The sequence below is a fragment of the Leuciscus leuciscus genome (genome assembly GCF_965113295.1).
Source record: "Leuciscus leuciscus genome assembly, chromosome: 14".
Classification (NCBI taxonomy): domain Eukaryota; kingdom Metazoa; phylum Chordata; class Actinopteri; order Cypriniformes; family Leuciscidae; genus Leuciscus; species Leuciscus leuciscus.
In genome coordinates, this window is record NC_138738.1 from 37,663,822 (window position 1) to 37,679,614 (window position 15,793).

The window sequence follows — 15,793 nt, forward strand, 5'->3', positions numbered from 1 at the left end:
GACCAGAATGATTTGGGGGTGGGGGTTTGTGCGCATGCACATGAAGGGGGGAGTGGAGGAGAGCGGAGGAGAGCGAAGCATGAAGAGGGAAGTTAGCTAGAGGAGAGATGTCCTAGACAACAACGACAACGACTAACGTTAGAATTATATTCTCTTGAATTTTGATATGACCGAGACACGACAGAGACGGCGTTCCGATGAACAAATAGCAAAGAAGAGGGAAAAGGAGAAGGAATGCGCAAAGTCCCGAATTCATGACTGTTTCAGGAAGCACGGAAGGGAGGGGGAGGGGCCAGGACAGGATGAGGAGGAGGGAGGGTCGAGCTAGCATAAGAAGTGACGTCACTCAACATCGCTTAGAGCAGCTTTAATAGTGATTATTTAAAAAATAAGTTGCAAAAATGCAGGCTGATAGTTTTAACACCGTAGTTTACAGTAGGTCTGTTAAAAATGTATTCCCCTGTGGATTTTTCTTTCTGTTGCACGCTAGTACGTGTAATACGATTAATTTATTTAGAAAAACTTGTACATTTAAATTGAATTATTAGAATATTTACTGTATAGGTTGTATCATTATTGGTATCGAGAATCATGAGATTTGATTACACAGTGCACATTGAATTATTACACAGTCCACAATTGAAATGAAAAGCCCTTTTCAGACTGAATGTATAAATATGGACAATACTTTAATCTGGTCTCATGATCAGGTTACACACGGAGAGTGATATACATGGGGAAGGTGCAGGAAACAAGTGAACACTGATTTGCTTGAATGGCACACCATCAGAAGAGCAGCAGAAAATCATTAGGTGACAATCATTCGTTGTGTGTAGTTGTGCACTGTGCTGATGTGCATAGCCTGAGATTGAAGAGAACAGTATCAAAGCATTAAAGTTGTCTTGGCTTAAAAAATAAAGCATCTTAGATGACGGCGATTAAAATACTGTCTAAAATAAATACTAAGTCCAGTTCACAGCCGCTGCTGTGGAGTAAAAGACAGGAGAAAGCAGCACGTTTCCAGTCTTTGTCAGGCGCTGTAGCGCGTAGGGACGGACTCTGGTCTGCGAGGCATCCTAAAAATCAAGCGTTACCATGATTGAGGTGAGGTTGCCATGGATACTGTCCAGCATATGATGCGAGGTCACTTCCTCCGGCTCACATTAGTGAGAGTCCATCAGCTGGGATGGCAGTCACCACTTTGATACGGTGAATAATACTAGCAATCAGCTGTATGATGGGGATGTAACGTCAGATCCCATTGGTCAGGTCCTGAATAACGCCCCCAATCACCAGCTTCCGGAGAAACTCCTTCTCTTTGGATATGTTGTGTGTCCATGACTGGGTGTGTGTGAGAGAAAAAGAGAAACAGAAAGAGCACAATGGAGTAAACGGTCATCGAGAGTTTGTCACATGCTGCGCTCAATAGAGGCATGACGTCTGCACATGCAGCTTTGCTTTTGTTTTCACAACCCACAAAAGAAGTCTGGACGGTCCACCTCCAGTAAACATGTAAAACGACAGTCTGTCATACCGCACTACACAACAATCACAATGAAATATGGTGCCATCTACTGATTTCTGCAGATCTTTTTTTTTTTGTTGGTAATTTAAGCTGAATCATCCATGTTTACTTTTGTTAAGATATAAAATGTACATGCTAAATACACATTGAAAAAAATATATATACACAAGTCAACAATGACAATAGAGTAGACCTGACAATAGAGCTGGTTTCACACAACATGGGTGTGTTGAATAAGTAGTTATGGCTATTTTAAAGGTTCCTAATGTTGTTCTGGAGTCTCCTACAACAGGTTGACATGCATCAAAGGTCAAAAAAACTGTTTCATTTCCTCATAATACACATTTGCACATCACCACATTTTCAATGATTCTCAAACGACTCGTCAGATGAATCAATCTCTCTAAATCCCTCCTTTCCGCAAGCTGCTCTGCTCTGATTGGCCAGACAGCTCAGTCTGTTGTGATTGGTCTACCTCATACAGCGCGCAGCTCTGCATGTCCTGAGGCTTTCTACACCGTAAACTTAACTTAGTAACGAACAATGACGTAGATTTTACCATATCAATCCGAGTGCGAGGCCATTTATGAAACTTTGGAAGAACTAGTTCTTCAGCCTGAACTTCCATCGCGACTCGAGCAGGACTCAGTGTTTCTCAGTGATACGTGCGGTGGATTTTAATTAGATAAGATTAATTATGTTACTAACCATGAAAATCTGACTTTAGATTTTTATCTTATGATAAACTTTTTATTACACTTCCCATTTTTATGTCTGATGGTGACTAACTTTCCTGGGGGGGGGGCTTGCTTTAAACAATTTGACATTAGTCAATTAGTCATGATGATTCTATTTTGATGTGTCTGGCTTTACCCTATAAAGCCTGTTATATTTTTCTGTTGGGCGGAGATTCTCTGAGTATTGCTCGAGAACTGAACATTTACTGAAGTCTGTCTCATTTGTTATTTATGCTGCGCAGCAAAGAAGTTAGGTTAGTAGACTCGGCCAGTTGTCGACTGAAGACGCAAAGAGCTGGAGTATAAAAGTTATTAAGTGTCGATTGGTAGACGCTCTGTGTCGATGTGTAGACGCAACAGTTTTATTCTAGACAGTCAGATTTAGAAAAATCCATTACATACGCTACTCAGTTTGAGGTACATTATGAGATGTTGCAACTGTAATTCCTCACCATCAGCATGAACAAGTGCACGTCCATCAACAAACCGATTATTTTACTTGTACTAATTGTACTGTATTAGTATTTTTCTAATATATTGCGGTGAACATGTGGAAACTGTATACAGTGCATGTATGCAAAGCATGAATGCAATGTATATATTAGCCGAGCTCTAGCGTGAATGACTGATGAATGACTAACAAACATTGGTAAAACAAATATTGCTCCATGCTTAATCTTTCCTCAAAGTAGTGAGAACAACAGATGATCTGCATTAATAGACAGTTTTAGGTAATAGTGATTAGCAGTGCCACTATTAATGCCAGACAGTGATCACGTGAGTTAGCCAGTTAGCAGGAGATCTACACAATATAAAACTCAAAACTAAGTATTTTGAACACCATCTTTCAAGAGCAAGCGGTTTGCGAATCCTACACTGAACTCCGAGATTCGAGAAGCAGTCGTCAGTAAAATAAAGGGAACACAGCAAAAGTTTAGGATTATAGTGCTGTGATATCGTGGTAAAGATGAACTTTAACCACTGATTCTTCACATGCTCGTTCTTGGGCAGTGAAAAAAATAAATAAACTGGCTTTACCTTCACACTGTAAAGCGCAGCGTCTTCTGGACATGATGCTATCCAGTATCCACAGGAATCAGCTGAAGTGTTTGAGGTTCAAGTTTTCCCTGGTGTCTGCGCGCGCAATAAGTGGGCGGGCAATATGCTAATGTTTTGTCTTGACGTCACAACGAAACGGCTTATGACTCGTTTGAAAAACGATTCATTTCATTGACTCCGAGTCGACTCTTACTTTTGAAAGACAACTTAATATACGATGCACTTTCAGATTTATACTTTGCAGGATGTTTTCATTCTTTTAGAGCTATGTGACACACTACATGAAAGAATAATCCATAATAGGGGCCCTTTAAAATCCAATATTGTATTTGCAACAAAAAAAAGCGTAATGCATTTTCTACATATTTCCTTTTTGCTTCTGGCTTCTAGCGATGCCACTGAAAATGAACTTTGACAGAACTTTGTAGATATATTTTTTTTAGCAAAAACATAAAATAAAAAATATGTTGCTATCAATAAAAACTGATGATTCTTTTGTGATGGGGCAAGTAAACCTACAGGCCTGGACTAGCAGAAATCCTTATTGTTGATTCCCCGTTAGTTTCCTGTAGTATCTGACTACTCCACTTTATGAATAGCTTGGCAAGCTACAGTATCAATCAACAGTGAAACTGCAGAGAACACGCACACAAGTCTGGCTCATTACTCGAACCTCTCGGGTTTCTGCATTTTCCTAGAACAGAGAGCAGCGGCAGCCGTGAGGTCATGTGACCCGTTTGTGGATGTGACTCAACGGACGGGATATTCCCAAAGACCATCGACCAGACACATTTACATTTACAAGACAGGTGTCAGAAATTCACCAGGGTTCAAGGTAAAAATGCCTCTGGAAGTGACAAAAATCTAAGGTAAACTTTTTCCTAAATATCAATTCCAAATATTGCTCTTTAACACGAGTAGTAAAGCGGCTAGTTTTGGAAGCGGGCAATCATTAAGATCAAGTCAGTGTGGTGCCGTTACCTCTTTGATTGCAGACATCTTTAGCTTCTCGTAATAGTGCAGAGGTGCACGAGGTGAATTCATGTCATATCCGAATCCGGCCACCGCCACCTCGTCGCAGTTATGGAGGGCCATTGTGATTGCAACAGTACCAAGTGTGGGAATATTCTGAAGGAAATAAAACACTTTTAGCATTACAAGTTGATTAGTATTCAGTGACAGCATATAAAGTACTCACTAGTCATACAGGTAGGGCAAAGATACCTTTATAGAAAATGACTCAAGTTAAAAGACACATTAAGACAAATCGAGGTTTTTGAGACTGAACTGGCATTAAAAATTATCAACTCAGATTAAGTAAGTGAATGAATGAGTAAGTGAGTTGAGTAAGTGAGTTGAGTAAGTGAGTGAATGAGTAAGTGAGTGAATGAGTAAGTGAGTGAATGAGTAAGTGAGTGAATGAGTGAATGAGTAAGTGAGTGAATGAATGAGTAAGTGAGTGAATGAGTAAGTGAATGAATGAGTAAGTGAGTGAATGAGTAAGTGAGTGAATGAGTAAGTGAGTGAATGAGTAAGTGAGTGAATGAGTAAGTGAATGAATGAGTAAGTGAATGAGTGAGTGAGTAAGTGAGTGAATGAGTAAGTGAATGAATGAGTAAGTGAGTGAATGAGTAAGTGAATGAATGAGTGAGTGAGTGAATGAGTAAGTGAGTAAGTGAGTGAATGAGTAAGTGAATGAATGAGTAAGTGAATGAATGAGTAAGTGAGTGTATGAGTGAATGTTTCATAGGACCCATTTTATAAATGATTCATTCAGACCAGTTTATGAACCAATTTCACTCAAAAGAAAAAAAATTATTCACAGCCATTTGTAAATTGAATGTGTCTGGCTTCCGGTCTCATCCACTACAAAACGGCTCGTTGTGCTGCTTGATATTGCAAACTGGCATTTCATACCATATTATTTCAATGTATTGTCAAAATTATAAACGTACTAGTTTGTAGTGAAAATAGGTTGTTTTTTTTTACTTCATTATTCTTCTAGTTATTTACCTATAGAGGCTAATGAATCAGAAGTCTTGTGTATTCACAGAAAATAGCGTACTTACATGTTGTTAAAATAAGGTGGATAACTTGCAACTATATTGTTTGTGCAAAAGTAATGCATAAGAGCAAAATAATTCAGCTGCAAAAAGTCTAAGTAAACTGGAAAAACATCAGACATTTATACTCAAGTAGTCATTTTCTATTAAATGATGAAACAATCAAGTTTTTATTCATTACTATATGTTAATTGTAAGATTAAATGCATGACTGAAGATGGATGTGCAACACTGAACAGCCATGGATGGACTGAATGCTACTGTTGAGTGCACTGCTCACACACCTCAGTGCAGATAATGCAGCGTGTGACTGACTTTATCAGAGACACAGAGAGAGCAGGAGATGTGTGTGTGTGTGTGTGTGTGTGTGTGTGTTTATCAGCAGAGAAGGATCATCCAGTCACGACCTGATCCATCGGGGAGACGAGAGTCGTGGTGAAAGTCTTATCACCACAGTGAGACACTCTCTAGGCTAATCCTGCTCCAGACACTCCGCCTGCATGCTGATAACAGGAAACGCATCACAGCAAGAGCCACTCAAACACTCGTCTCCATGACAGCAGAGGATAAACAGACCCTGGATCAGGCGGGACTCATATAGTCAGGAGCTGATTCCCAAATCGCGTACTTGTGCACTATTCTATGCCATTTTGTAGTAGAAATGCTGCGAGTAGTGCGTACTGAAAACTCTAAAAAGAAAAAGTGCACTTTAAGTTCCCGGATGATGCACTTATTTAACCGTGTGGAACGTTGGACACTTCATGCACTCAAACTGAGGCAGCTTTAATTACGTATCGGAGGGGGAGGGGCTATCAGACTCCGATGTTGAAAGATAAAATAAACGTATAAAAGTTCATACACTACACGGTTGAGTACATAGGGCATAAGTACATAGTGTATAAGTGCATAGTGCCTCATTTGGGACACAGCTAAGAATAACGATGACCCGCTGCAGGGCGGAGCCTAGAGCCTGGGACTTTATGTTGTTGTTTTTATTATGCTTATATGCCGCTGTATATTTCCTTTTGTTGCTTATGTTTATCTTATGGTTAATGTAACGTTTAATGTTACTTCTTTCCTGAACTTTGTAAAGTTACGAGTAAAATCCTTGTAAAGTCCTTTCGTTTTGTTTCTTATGTTTATCTTACGATTAAAGGTACGTTTAAAGGTAGGGTAGGCAGGATTTTTCTAAAAAACTTTTCCCCAAATTTGTTTAAACTGTCTTTATATACCAATACATAATTAAAATGTAAGTACTCTGAAAAAGAGAGTATAAAAATCGAGTGTCTGTAGTCCTCTCAGGGCGCAATAAACACAGCTACTTATTTCCATTCACTCCCACCCCCTCCCTTCTGGGCTCCTTCCAAAGCCACGCCCCCAAAACACATGAACGCGCGATGTCGACCACTCAGCTGGAGGACGCGTTTGCCAGCGCCGAGCGGAGAGGAGCGCAGTGCATGTAGTGACATCATGTCAAAATCACATGTAATAAAATACCTAACTTTATCATTAGAAATATAAACAACTAGCATGGCTGTTAGTACTCACTATCAAGCTAGCATATCAATACTGGTAAAGTTTAAAATATATTGAGTTTGATTCGGTAACGAGCTAGTAACATAAGGAAAATCTAAAAACAGGTTGCGTTGATACACGTTTTCCTATTACCATCAGTTTCACTGTGATGAAGGTGAATTTCGTGTAAGATTCATAACATATACGGTGTTTTGCATGTAAGAGCTTCCACGATGAAAACACTGTTAGCTCTGATGAGGACTAACGTTACACTCCGGTGACAAGTAGCCTACCTTCTACCTTACTAGTTCCTTTTTTTGCCTTGGCTGACTGTATATGCAGGTACTGGGAATTTTGACTGCTCTTTCTCTGCCATAATTGTGATTCTTCCTAGCTTCCGTGCCTCTTCGCCTCCTCGAGTCAAACGGGTGTGCGCATGTGGGTAGCTCCTGTAGCGGCAGGGGTGGTAGCCATGGTAGCGAGGGAGAGTGACAGTCGCCCAGCCAATCATTTCATTCGTTCTGAATGGAAATAAGTAGCTGTGTTTATTGCGCCCTGAGAGGACTACAGACACTCGATTTTTATACTCTCTTTTTCAGAGTACTTACATTTTAATTATGTATTGGTAGCCTATATAAAGAAAGTTTAAACAAATTTAGCAAAATTTTTTTTTTTTTTACGGCCGACCCTACCTTTAATATCCGCCTCCTCCTTCCCTGAACTTCGTAAAGTTACGTTTGATCACTTAAAATCTAATTATTTTATTTCATTCTAATAAAACAGCTGTGAGTGCTGAATTACTACTCATCCAGGTCACTTTCTCTGGGTTTACTTGGTTAAAACAATTATACTAAAAACATTACTCTGTTGTTATGAGACACTTGTTGCACGTTGCAGTAAGCTAGATTGACATTAGAATATCATATTAATAAAAGCTTGATGACTTGTGTTGCCAAATGTCATTCAATTCATTTGAACTCTTTCGTTTGGTTTGAAGACGAAAAACATACCAAGCACAATGTTCTCTCTCCATTCCTGATGTCTAACACACACTCACAGCGTTCGGATGGTCTTGTGTGTGTCAGAGCAGAAACTAAAGCTGATGCTCTCTGTATGTTTTTCCGTCGTCTCCTTTCACGTTCATATGTAAATTGCTTGAGATTATTTTGTCTATTAGATCGAAAGATCTGAAAAAAACCATACATTTACCCGCCCATAGACCCTCTCCTTGAAGAAATCAGGACAGAAGTGATTGAAAGTGGACAAAAGAGACGGATTAAAACACCAGGTGTAAACGGGAATGTGTCTCCCTCGTCTACATGTGATCCGATCGACCAAAACACATCTTAATACCAGGAGTAAACAGTGCATTAACTTAATGCCCTCTCTCGTGACGTATTGCAGACTCTACTCTGGCTGTGCGAGTTCATGTGTTTTGAAGGCTTTGGTGAGGTTATGCTTTCATAGCTATATTGCTATTGCCCCAATTTTAATAGCAATGAATGCTGGGTTTCTCATGAACTGACTGCTTAAATGATTATTGTGTTTGCGCCTCACCCCTCTTCCCATCTGGCCTTTGTTATGTGGAAGACCGATGAATTTGAAGGCCGCTTCCTGGATGAAATACGGGTTCAGGATCCGCATGTCTTCTGCATCTCTGGGAACGACACGCGCCACGGACTTCCAGAATCCCTCCATACTCCTCTGAAAGACATCAAGAACACAACACACGTCGCTGAATGAACACTTGCAATGAATAGCTAAACCTGCGTGACTTCTCTGATGGTGAGCAGAAGCAGCTTTTCTTTTCAAACACTCCTTTGACTCCTGCTCTGTGAATACGCTATTATAACTACGGAAAGGCCTTAAGGGAAACCGACACAGAGCAGTCACTCGCAGCCGCTGAATAACGCTCTCAGCTGAGTAAATAATCCGCTCACTTTGATATTAAGAATAAAAAGGGTGACGCTGCGTTCGAAGCCAAGAGCGTGCCCGAACACGGACCTCTCGCTCTCCCCGTGGGACGCCCACTTCACCTGCAACCAATAACAAGGACCGTACGGACACACCTGGGAGAGAGTGACTGTTAGAAGAAGCCGTAACTACGCTTGACAACTCCGGTGGGATTTCATCAAACGGCATCCCAATCCTGAAAAAGTCACAAATAAACACGCTGTGTAATTACGTCCCGCACAAAGCTTGCGTTTTCTTTTCAAGGAAGGGACGGGCTTTACAGTGGGTCACAAAACTGAACAAAAAAACAACAAGGGCTTTGACCCAGAGAACATTACTTGTGGTTTTCTGATGTAACACAAACCATGTGTGACTCGGCATTACACACACTCAACCATCAGTCGCCATCAGCCTCGTTTAAGATCCTCCCTTACAATCGTCTCTACACCAATCAACTGATTCAGTCAATTCATGACAACTTCGTGGCATTCGCTATGTAGAAGATATTGAATGAAGCTATTGTATTTATAAAGCTTTTGTGATTCATTTCTACACTACCATTCAAAAGTTTGGAGTTGGTAAGATGTTTTAAATGGTTTTGAAAGTCTCTTCTGCCCACCAAGGCTGCATTTATTTGATCAAAAATACAGTAAAACTAAGTTAAAAGAACTATTTTCTATCTAAATATATGTTAAAATGTAATTTATTCCTGTGATCAAAGCTGAAATTTCAGCATCATTACTCCAATCTTCAGTGTCACATGATCCTTCAGAAATCATAAAAAAAATATATCAATGTCAAAACACATTTTTTTCAGCATTCTTTGATAAATAGAAAGTTCAAAACAACAGCATTTATTTTAAATAAAAATATTTTGTAACATTATAAATATCTTTGCTCTCACACATTCATTGCACCCTTGCTGAGTTAAATGAAAACTTCCTGACTCCAAACCTTTTGATTTATAGTGTGTTCCCAATCAATGCCATTTCAAAGCAGTTTGTACGAAACACTGCATTAATTTCTTAAAAATTCAGGACTACAGTAATAAGTCATGATGTAAAAGTCTGACCAGCATTACTAAGAATGCAGAAAGCACAGTAAAAATCTGTTTTTCTACCCTACCACAGTAAACTTCGAGAGATAAAGTGGCAAACATTCAGCGAGCGCTCGGCAATGTGTTGTTGAGACTGACAGGGCGAGAGTGATAAACACACAGGTGGAAAATGTGACGTGGCTCAGGCAGAGAGAGGTGAACACAATACCCCGCACCGTGGAGAGGAGAGGGGCCATTTAAAAGCCCCATGAAAAACAAGAAGCGCAAACAAAGCCAGAAAGGCAAGGAAGACCCTGTATCAATCACCCTGGGCTGGATCCTCCTCCTACATTGCACGAGGCCTTTGTACGCAGAGTTTCTCTGATACCTGTCACCGAGCTGCTGGAAACAGACCCGCACGTAAAAAAAGAGCTGACTAATGATCACGAACTCTGAACTCTGGTGATGTGTGTCCGCCTGATAGTGCCGTCCAAATGGCTTATTGTGCTGTATCACACACACGGTCACTCAACACTGCCGTAGCAACAAACGGAAAACTAATCCGAGCGCAGTGTTTTCTGCACTGCTCAATGTACAGAGCTAGTGTGAGCTAGTGGTCTAATTCAAAATTATGAGTTATATTGATGTGTGTGTGTATGTGTGTGTATGTGTGTATGCATGCATGTATGTATGTATGTATATGATAAATGCTGTTCTTTTTTTACTTTTTATTCATTTATTTATCATTTATTCATGTACAGTAGGGAAGACTATTTTTTGCCCAGGAGTGTGTGTGTATATAAATAAATGATAACTTTTTCAGCAAACTTAGTTCCTGAATATTTCTCAAGATTATACAAATAAAAAATGTAAATGAAGTTAAAAAAAGATGAGTGTTTAGCACACAATGTGGCAATAAACAGTAAATGATCAAATATATTTCTTTAAAAAATTTACATATATTTCTTCCCTATTTAGTTATTCATTATACGCATAAAAATACAGGTTATTTTAGGTTTTATCGTAAAATCACATATAATGGATAAATGTACAGTTGGCCTGTCCCTGTCTCTAAATACATAAATAAAACATAATTTGTAATAATGACTGGTTATCTACAGTACATAACTAAAGAAATACATCTTATGAAAGGGATAAATGTACAGTTAGCTGGTCATTATCACAAAACAAACAAACACATTCAACTAAATCTGTAATAGTAACTGGTTATCAATAAATAATTTAATAAATGAATTATAAATCTTATGTAAAGGTTAAATATATAGTTAGTTGGTTATTATCACAACAACAACAACAAAAAAACTGGTTAACTAACTAAATGAATAAATATAATGAACAAGCAAATCAATAAATAATAAATTTATCAAGAGTATACTTTAATTGAAAATAATTTAATTGTCATCATGTCTCTTTTTAGTCTTTTCAATGTGGTTGATAAAAAATATAAAAAATAAAAATCTTTAAACCTCAATTTCTCTCTTGAGAAAATGAATGACTAATCAATTACTTCCAGAACACTTGATCTCAATAAATCTCAATTCATTTACTCAAATAAATACATTTATAAATGAATCGGAAAAAGACTCATGAGCTGAATCAAATGTAACAAATCGGTCAAAGTCATTACTTTCGGTCATATCCGATGTCATCCACACACTCGCATGCTTCCCCGGATGGGTAATCCTCAAACCCTTTAGTTTCTAGCCCCAAACTTCTCTTTCTTTGGTTAAAAGAGTTCCTGACACATTTCTGAGCGATGACGCTGGCCTGTAACCTGTGGGCGTGTGTTTGCCTGCTCTTCAGAGGGGCCGTGGAAGCCATTACGGCTCACACACTACAATGGCCGCTCTCAGTCGCTCTGGCACTCTGGAGGTGCGAGTCGCAGACTTTATCACAGAGTCCATCAGTTTCCAGTGGGCTGACACACACTGTGGCATTCATAAACCACTGAGGCTTTCTGCAGGAGTCTGAGGAGTGGTAGAGGTCGCTGACCCTGACCTTGACCCCCAACCCTCGGTCTCCTCATGTCTGAATCACCAGACTCTGAAGACACTTGACAATCATAAACACTATTGTGTCTCAGTGTGTACGCCGAACATGTCATACAAAGCATCTAATGATTTATAGACATGAGCTCGGTTCCTTCCTAGGCTGCATGTTTAGGATGGCTCCGGATGACAGAATAGATGAGCTCACCAGGGTTTGGAGAAAGAAAAAAAAAGTGTTATATTTAGGATGTGTCCCCAGAAAAGAAATCATGCATGTCGAATCAAAAATTATAGTCACATTGAATCTTCCTGAGCTGAATGAAATCTTCTCAAATGTTCTCAAAATTCAATCTTCTTGTAAAATGTTCCTTCTCTTCTCGCGTCAAATCAAATCTCCTCAAATTCTTCCTAAATGTTCTCAAATAATCCCAAACCCTCTTGAATGTTCTCAAATTTGAGTCAATAAAATCGCATCTTTTCAAATGCAATCTTTTTTTAATCTTATGAAATGTCTGTTCTGTTCGAGTCAAATCAAATCAGACTTTCTATCTGTTTTTCTTAAATATTCTCAAATGATCTCAAACCTTCTTGAACGATCTCAAATTTGAGTCAAGTCCTCTTAGTCAAAGTAAATCGTACCTTTTCAAATGCGATTCGTTTTCAATCTTGTTCTTTAAATGTTAGTTCGGTTTGAGTCAAATCAAATCGCAGATTTTCTCTAATCTATTTATCTAGTTATTAAACCATCTTGAATGTTCTCAAATTGGAGTCAAATCAAGGCAATTTGAATATTGGTTTCAAATTCAATCATGTTTTAATATTCTCAAATGCTCTTGCGATATTCCTTCTCTTCTATTCCTGAGTCAAATCAAGTTCTCTAATATATTCTTTATAAAAGTTCTTAAATTTGAGTCACATTAAATGATCCTAGTAAAACGAAATCTTATCTTCTCGAATTCAGTATTTTCTTCTCTATTTTTTACTTTTTTATTCTTCTCATGAAATGTTCTTTCAACGGTCCTTCTCTCTTCTCCTCTCTTCTCCTCTCTTCTCTTCTCCTCTCTTCTCCTCTCCTCTCTTCTCCTCTCTTCTCTTCTCTTCTCCTCTCCTCTCCTCTCTTCTCCTCTCTTCTCTTCTCCTCTCTTCTCCTCTCCTCTCCTCTCCTCTCCTCTCCTCTCCTCTTCTCCTCTCCTCTCCTCTCTTCTCTTCTCCTCTCTTCTCCTCTCTTCTCCTCTCTTCTCCTCTCCTCTCCTCTCTTCTCTTCTCTTCTCCTCTCCTCTCCTCTCTTCTCCTCTCTTCTCTTCTCCTCTCTTCTCCTCTCTTCTCCTCTCTTCTCTTCTCTTCTCCTCTCTTCTCCTCTCTTCTCCTCTCTTCTCCTCTCCTCTCCTCTCCTCTCTTCTCCTCTCTTCTCCTCTCCTCTCTTCTCCTCTCTTCTCCTCTCTTCTCCTCTCTTCTCCTCTCTTCTCCTCTCCTCTCCTCTCCTCTCCTCTCCTCTCCTCTCTTCTCCTCTCCTCTCTTCTCCTCTCTTCTCTTCTCCTCTCTTCTCTTCTCCTCTCTTCTCCTCTCTTCTCTTCTCTTCTCTTCTCCTCTCTTCTCCTCTCTTCTCCTCTCCTCTCTTCTCCTCTCTTCTCCTCTCTTCTCTTCTCCTCTCTTCTCCTCTCCTCTCTTCTCCTCTCTTCTCCTCTCTTCTCCTCTCTTCTCCTCTCCTCTCTTCTCCTCTCTTCTCCTCTCTTCTCTTCTCTTCTCCTCTCTTCTCTTCTCCTCTCTTCTCCTCTCCTCTCTTCTCCTCTCTTCTCCTCTCTTCTCCTCTCTTCTCCTCTCCTCTCTTCTCCTCTCTTCTCCTCTCTTCTCTTCTCTTCTCCTCTCTTCTCTTCTCTTCTCCTCTCCTCTCCTCTCCTCTCTTCTCTTCTCTTCTCCTCTCCTCTCTTCTCTTCTCCTCTCTTCTTCTCTTCTCAACAGCAGTTATTTTATTGACCCCTTGTCCACCAGCTCATGTTTACTTTACCGTACGGCCGTGTTTGAAGCCGATTTCAAAGAAGAGACAAAAGCAAAAGGACAGCAACTACAACCCTGTCCACAACTAGGACAGCTGACACAACTCGGCATCTTCGGCTGGGCTAACATCTCACATATGGTGGCGTTAGTCTAAACAGGCCACGCAAAGACTACCGATGATTTAGCTGTTTTGATGCATCATTTACGACAAGATATCTTGGCCGTTCTTTTGCTTTCAGAAGACATAGCTGCAATTTAACTCCAAATCAACAAAGATTCAAGTCAAGGAAACACAAGCTAAGATTGCAGCCAATAAACACACACGAATGAAAAAACATCTACTTCATCTCTGACCTCTCAATTATCCTCATCAGTATTCCTGACTGAATGTCCTGAACGGAAGAATATTTACAAGACGGACTGCACACTTCAAAACCTTCACCGAATTAACACGTTCCGCTCAATTTCACGTGTAAATTAGAGCCGTGATTGTAGCATGCAGTAGGACGAGAACGAATGCTTCACATGGACGGGTCAGTGACGGATAATGCTCTCGAAGTGGAAGAGACATTTAAACTGAAAACAATTATCTGAAGAATTCATTTCACCGGTCTTAGCCGTGAAGTTTTCGGTTTAAGTCTGTTTATCATTATGCAAAATTACCCAAATTCGACTTAAATTGGTTCATTTATTGTTCAGTTTGTTCAGTAAATCACTGTTTTGGCAGTAATAGGTAATGGATCTACTTAAAACGCACGCTATGGCATGAAACGATCTATCTTGAAACAATCAAAGTAGCTGAATGTTTAAGAGAAATAAACGTAAAACCATTTTAAGACTTTTTAATGCAAATTAAAGAGTAAAATACCAATTTTACAAAAACTAAAATACAATAAAAATCTAGTTCAAACAATCAAAGGTTTTTTTTTTTTAAATAAAAAAAATTAAAATCATAGTTACTGCAGTACCTGTATATTCCTTGTTAAAAATGGTTTTGTGATCCAGGATCACAAATTTTCATCAATTATGCTTGTACAGTCACATTTTTTTTTTATGCCAATAATCATTAGGATATTAAGTAAAGATCATGTTCCATGAAGATATTTTGTAAATTTACTACAGTAAATATATAAAACATTTATTTTTGTGAGTGAATGCAGCACAATCGTGAACATAAATGGACAACTTTAAAGGCCATTTTCTTAATATTTCGATTTTTTTGCACCCTCAGATTCCAGATGGTCAATAGTTGTATCTCGGACTAATACTGTCCTATCCTAACAAACCACACATCAATGAAAAGCTTATTTATTCGGCTTTCAAATTATGTATAAATCTTAATTTAAAAAAATTGACCCATGTGACTGGTTTTGTGGTACAGGGTCACATTTAGTCTTCAGCTGTCTTTACACTGCAGTCTGAAGCTAGCCTGGCTAACGTCGAGACTTGGTCTGGGAACCACATGTTAATTTTCTCGTATTTGAGGCGTGGTTTACGAATGCCCAGAGCGTTTATTGGGTGCTACGAATGTCTATCAAATGCGCCTGTACATAGCTCATAGCCAATCGTTTCAATTATACCAGATGACGTATGTTGAGCGACAGAAATTCGACGAGGAAAAAGACGATGGGTCAAAGATTTATTTGTACACGATGGCGTTTAGCGACTATTACCGCTTGTGCAAGATAAACATGAGGGTAGAGGGTAACGTCGAGTCTGATGCCATGTTGGATCCATAGATATAAACAAATTGCTTCGGTGTCGTCATCGTCTTGCTGCTCCCTCCCCGTTCTGTGATTGGTTCCCTTTTTCAGGGGAAAATCTGGTCCATGGCGTGAATAAAATCGCGCTGCGAGCAAGGCAGCATGGGGAAACCCAGGCTAGTCTGAAGCAGCATTTAC

General features: G+C 39.4%; 1 protein-coding gene across 1 annotated transcript in view; it reads right to left on the reverse strand.

Moving 5' to 3' along the window:
• Nucleotides 1–668: 668 nt before the first annotated feature.
• st3gal3a (ST3 beta-galactoside alpha-2,3-sialyltransferase 3a) overlaps nt 669–15,793 on the reverse strand; it is a 30,616-nt gene continuing 15,491 nt past the window's right edge. The window contains exons 7-9 of the mRNA XM_082136231.1: nt 8,457–8,603; nt 4,303–4,449; nt 669–1,341 (exon numbers count right to left, since the gene is read on the reverse strand). Of these exons, the coding sequence (XP_081992357.1) occupies nt 1,252–1,341; nt 4,303–4,449; nt 8,457–8,603 (384 nt within the window). The 3' untranslated portion in view covers nt 669–1,251. The remainder of the gene's footprint in view (nt 1,342–4,302; nt 4,450–8,456; nt 8,604–15,793) is intronic.